Genomic DNA, 6,000 nt, shown 5'->3' with positions numbered 1-6,000 from the left:
CATGGCTGCTCCCTTCATTTCTATGGGAGTTCCGGAGATAGCTTAGCGCTGTATTCGGCTATTTCCAGGACTCCCACAGAAATAAATGGACAGGCTGCATGCCTGTCCAAGCAGCTGCTTCGTTCATTCCAGGTGGTTTCACAGGGTACAGGGACCACCTACTTATGATTGGTGAGGGTACCAGTGATAGGACCCCCCACCGATCTAATAATTATTTCCTATCCTGTAGATAGGAGATAACAACTGGAATACCCTTTTAATGACCTATCCTCAGTATAGGTCATCAGGAGCCTGGAAAAACCCTTTAAGGACAACCTCTTCTTTTGTGTTTGGTTTACTCTTGGTTGGATTTTGTATACTTTGTATACTGTCAATCAATCCTCTGCTAGTAACCACTCGATCGAGAGTATTACTTTATACAGAAGACGGGGCTCTTCATGACAGTTGGTGAGGAGGCTATACTATAGATGAGCCCCATATACCAATAAGTCCACCTTCGAGCGTCCATTGTGTCCTCTCCTCTAGATGTAACTCCAGCAGGTTCCATTCAGTTCTGCTGTTTGCACAATAAACAAAAGGGAACGGCCTTAAATCTAATGAAAGAGGAACCCAGTGGTTACTGCGTGTCACACTGGAAATTACAGCCTGTCAGAGCGCAGTCGCTGAGGTAGGAAGAAGGTCGCCGCCAGCTCCACCATGCCTTCATCCGAGTTTTACTTCAATGTGGACAGCGGATATCTGGAGGGGCTAGTCCGAGGATTTAAGGGTGGAATCCTGAAGGCCGGCGACTACAGTAACCTGGCACAATGTGAAACCTTGGAGGGTAAATTATCATTATTACTACCTGCAGATAACACTCTTACAGATATCAATGTTAATTTAGTTTCACATGATGTTATTCTATATTTCCCCCCATTTTGTTGGTGGTCACTTTACAGGCTAGATTTACGCTCAGTAGAGAGTGATGAATCTGCCTTAGGCCCATAGCAACCAATCACAGCGCAGCTTTCAGCTCATATTCTGCTCTTGAAAAATGAAAGCTGGGCTGTGATTGGTTGCTATGGGCAACAAAGCTGCTTTTGCTCTTGGACACTTTGATGAATCTGCCCCGACGTGCGCTGTTTTTGTGATATTTTGCCTCTAAGGCTACATTCACATGAACGTATTTTATTTCCTTGTCCGTTACGTTTTTTTTGTGGATAGGATAAGGACCCATTCATTTTAATGGGTCCGCAAAAAATGCGGACAGCACAACGCATGCTATCCGCATTCGTATGTCCGTTCCGTAGCCCCGCTAAAAAGATAGAACATGTCCTATTCTTGTCCGTTTTGCTGACAAGGATAGGCATTGTTACAATGGACCTGCAAAAAAATACGGATGCCATACGGAACGTCATCTGTTTTTTTTTTTTGTGTGGATCCGCAATTTGCGTACTGCAAAACACATACGGTCATGTAAATGCAGCCTAAGGGGTTTTCTTTTGCCAAAAAAAACACAACCAAATATCATCTACATGTACGAGCGACTAGGAATTTATGAATTCTCCTTCACTCATAGCTCTAAGCCTTGTTCACACACTACAATAATACAACGAAAATGGCTGAGGATATAGATCTTTATATGAGAATCTACATAAATTGGCATATGGATGAAAAGTGGAGATAGGTGTAATGCTTTCTTTTATACAGGGGCAAACTAGCCATTTTGGGCATCAAGTAAGTGCCCGAAGGGGCCATGGCTATAATACATGTATTAAAGTGTTAAATATTGATCGCCTCTCCTAATTATAGGTCAGCAATATCTTATTAGTGGGGGTCTAACTCCCGGCATCCCCGCCGATCCCCTGTTTCAAGAGGCCATGGGGCTCCAGTGAGCACCACTGCCTCCTCACAGCTTACCAAGCACAGCGCCATACTTCGTATAGTGGCAGTGCTGGGTATTGCAGTTTAGACTCATTCACTTGAATGGAATTGAGCTGCGCCTAGGCCATGTAACCGACGGATCCAACCCTGCTATATTATCTCTCCTCAATTTCTACTTAAAGTGGTTGTCCTACGCAAAATATTTGACATTTTTCAAAGCAGCACCTGGATTTGAATACTTTTGCCACTGCATGTAATTAAAAAAATGAGTATAGTCAATAAAATGTATCTGTATAGCGCCACCTGCTGTTTGTTCTTTTCCCTATTTCTCTGTCCACCTCACTGAGGTGGTCGCGTGCAAGGAGTTTAAATCTTCAACTGTCACCAGATATATCTTCTATTAGAAGCTGTGGCAGTTACAGGGAAAGGGCTACAGCAGAAATGACACACCCTTAGGGCTCATGCACACAAACTTATTTTTTGTCAGTGTCCGTTCCAGTTTATTTTTTTGTGGCCCTTATGCGGAACCATTCACTCCAATGTGGTTGTAAAAAAACGGAAATGACTCCGTGTGCATTTTGTGTCTGTATGTTCGCATGTATGTTCCGCAAAAAAACGCGAGATTACACCATCACGCCGGCAGGCGTGGTGACATATGACATCATCACGCCAGCCGGCGTGATGATGTAATCTCGCGCCGTACGGGATTTCAGCCAAGATCTTCAAGCAAGATGGAGGCTGGCGGCCGTCGTGAGCAAATGGAGGAGGTAAGTTAGAATTTTTTAGTTTTTTATACTATTTCACGATAAATCGATTCGCTGACACGAAGCACGAGAAGATGTGGCTTCTAGGCGAATCGAATTTATTCTGAAATTCGGATCGAATTCCACTTCATGGGATTCGATTCGCTCATCTCTAGCCACCATTATAGGACAGGAAGGTTGCCCGCTGATTATTCCTTTCTTATCTTTTGAGGATAAAAAAAATGCGGTACTGATCTCAGGCACTTTGTCAATGTTATGTTGTGCCTATGAAGAAAGGTATCCAGAACAGCTTCTCATACTAGGGGGGCATTCATATAACCGTATGTGTTTTATGGTCCGCAAATCACTGATCCGAAAAATATGGATGTGGTTTGTGTGCATCCCAAACTTTTTCCAAGATCCATTGAAAAAATGCCTATTCGTGTCTGCAAAACGGACAAGAACACGACATGTTCTATAATTTGCGGCTCGGCTGCACTTTTTTTGCAGCCTCATAGAAATGAATGGGTCCATGTGCGATCCACAAACAAATGTGGCTGGGAAGGGGATCAAAAATCCGCTCATGGGACTGCACCCTTAACAACGCTGAAAATTTAAATTTCAGGACACTTAAGCCCAGCTCTTTGGACCACCTGGGAATTCCCCCAACATGTCCCACAATGCAGCCAAAATGCCCATTTTGGAGAGTGAATTAGGCAAGCCGCTGGTGGGCCGATTCACCCGATTGTCCTGGCAAGTATGGTTTCCCACCGCCCATAGTGTAGAGAGATGGTGCCACCTTAACCTATAACAGATATGGTGCATAGGCCTTTGGTAGGAAATCATCTGTATGTCTATGGTTGGTAATTGTGAGTTCAGAATATGATTAACAGGGGGTTAAGGTGGAGTTCACACTTCAGTTATTTGGCCAGTTATTTCCATCAGATATTGTGAGCCAAAATCAGGTGCAGGTCACAAACACAGAACAGGTGCAGATCTTTCCATTATACCTTTTCTCTGAGTAGGCTTCACTACTGGTCTTGGTTCACAATAACTGATGGAAATAACTGACCAAATAACTGAAGTGTGAACTGAGCCTAATATATTTTTACTTTACCATTCTGCACTGGGAAGTAGTTAGACCATGACGAGTAATGCAGACCCGGTCATGCCTGATTGTCCCCAGGGACACAGTTCTTTGTATCCGCTCTAGGACACTATAGGAATCAGGTCATATATCTGTCCATTCTAATTAACCAGCAATACCATCTTCCATATCAGTGCTGATATATATTGTGCCCCACACACCAGACCCCACTAATGGGAAACCAGCACTGCACCCCAATATGCAGTATTTAAATAACAGATAATACCAGAGGTAGACTAGGAACTTAAAGTGACCCTGGAAAAAAACCTAAAAGTGGCCCCATGATCTAGGTAGGTCCAAACTGAAAGAAGGCGGAGCAACACAAGTAGGTGGGACCAACACATGTAGGCAGGGGAAACAGAAGTAGGCGGGGCCAGCAATACTGTAGTGCAGGACAAAATACCACCCTAGCGGAACTAAATACCACAGTACAGCACAAGATACTGCCACTCACACCACAGTATGAAACTGTATCATTGTCTTGAGGACAGTGACACAGTTGAATTTAGGAGGGCACTTTCGGCTGCTGGCCAGGTGCATAAGTGCCTGATGCTCCTACATTAATTACTGCTGAGAGCATCAGATCTTTATGTACCTGGCTGGTGGCCATAAGGAGGGCTTTGGCGGCCCCCTGGGCAACAACCCACCTAAAAATTTCCCTGTAGGGTCTATAGCCAATCTGCCCTTGGATAATACTGCCATATACAGTGAGGAACAGAAGTATTTGAACACCCTGTGATTTTGCAAGTTCTCCCACTTAGAAATCATGGAGGGGTCTGAAATTCACATTGTAGGTGCATTCCCACTCTGAGAGACAGAATAAAAAAACAAAAATCAGGAAATCACATTGTATGATTTTTTTAAAGAATTTATTTGTCTTGCACTGCTGAACATCAGTGTTAATATTTGGCACAGAAGCCTTTGTTTGCAATTACAGAGGTCAAACGTTTCCTGTAGTTCTTGACCAGGTTTGCACACTGCAACAGGGATTTTGACCCACTCCTCCACACAGATCTCCTCTAGATCTGTCAGGTTTTGGGGCTGTCGCTGAGCAACACAGAGTTTCAGCTCCCTCCAAAGATGTTCTATTTAGATTTAGGTCTGGAGAATGGCTAGGCCACTCCAGAACCTTGATATGCTTCTTACGGAGCCACTCCTTGGTTATCCTGGCTGTGTGCTTTGGGTCGTTGTCATGTTGGAAGATCCAGCCACGACCCATCTTCAATGCTCTGACTGAGGGAAGGAGGTTGTTGCTCAAAATCTCACAATAAATGGCCCCATTCATCCTCTCCTTAATACAGTGCAGTCGTCCTGTCCCCTTCGCAGAAAAGCACCCCCAAAGCATGATGTTACCACCCCCATGCTTCACAGTAGGGATGGTGTTCTTGGGATGCAACTCATCATTCTTTTTGCTCCAAACACGACGAGTGAAGTTTAGACCAAAAAGTTCTACTTTGGTCTCATCTGACCACATGACTTTCTTTCATGCCTCCTCTGGATCATCCAGATGGTCATTGGCAAACTTCAGATGGGCCTGGACATGTGATGACTTGAGCAGGGGAACCTTCCGTGCAATGCATGATTTGAAACCATGACGGCGTAGTGGTCTACCAACAGTGACCTTTGTAACTGTGGTCCCAGCTCTCTTCATGTCATTGACCAGCTCCTCCCTTGTACTTCTGGGCTGATTCCGCACCTTTCTTATCATCAGTGATACCCCACGAGGTGAGACCTCATATCATATAATGTGATTTCCTGAAAATGATGAATCACTGTCCCATGGACTCATCACTAGAGCAGTATATAATACCGATCAGTAACTGTGTTACCTGGGACTGTCTGAATGGACAAGCTATTTTAATTAATTTCATATCGGCGAGGTGCGAGGGAGAGCATCGGGGCGTGGGGTGCTCCGGTGCTTATCTCGGGAGGGCTGCCTGGGGGAGGGGGTTCGGCTCTGGACCCGGGCGGCCCCTTTATGGTGCTCTCTTCCCAAGGAGAGATAGTACCCCCCAAGTTCATCTCATAGAAATAGAAAAAATATATATTTATTTGGTGTTTATGGTAAAAGAAGAATCACAATGCAAGTCTTTTCCAATCTGAATATATTTATATATACTTTTATATGCTATTATTTGACATTACTATATGTTGATGTCTTCTACTTTTTGGTCATTTAAAATTTTAAAAAGTAGATAACATTAGAGGGGGATCTGGGTCTGGGAACTAAAGTGGAAAGCCCCTTTA

General features: G+C 44.1%; 1 protein-coding gene across 1 annotated transcript in view; it reads left to right on the top strand.

Moving 5' to 3' along the window:
* Window positions 1–639: 639 nt before the first annotated feature.
* The window catches only part of ATP6V0D2 (ATPase H+ transporting V0 subunit d2), a 44,441-nt gene continuing 39,080 nt past the window's right edge, over window positions 640–6,000 (top strand). Inside the window, exon 1 of the mRNA XM_040432116.1 lies at window positions 640–823. Coding sequence (XP_040288050.1) covers window positions 697–823 — 127 coding nt within the window. The 5' untranslated portion in view covers window positions 640–696. The remainder of the gene's footprint in view (window positions 824–6,000) is intronic.

This window comes from Bufo bufo, chromosome 5 (genome assembly GCF_905171765.1).
Source record: "Bufo bufo chromosome 5, aBufBuf1.1, whole genome shotgun sequence".
Classification (NCBI taxonomy): domain Eukaryota; kingdom Metazoa; phylum Chordata; class Amphibia; order Anura; family Bufonidae; genus Bufo; species Bufo bufo.
This window is presented reverse-complemented; position numbering and strand designations above follow the sequence as displayed.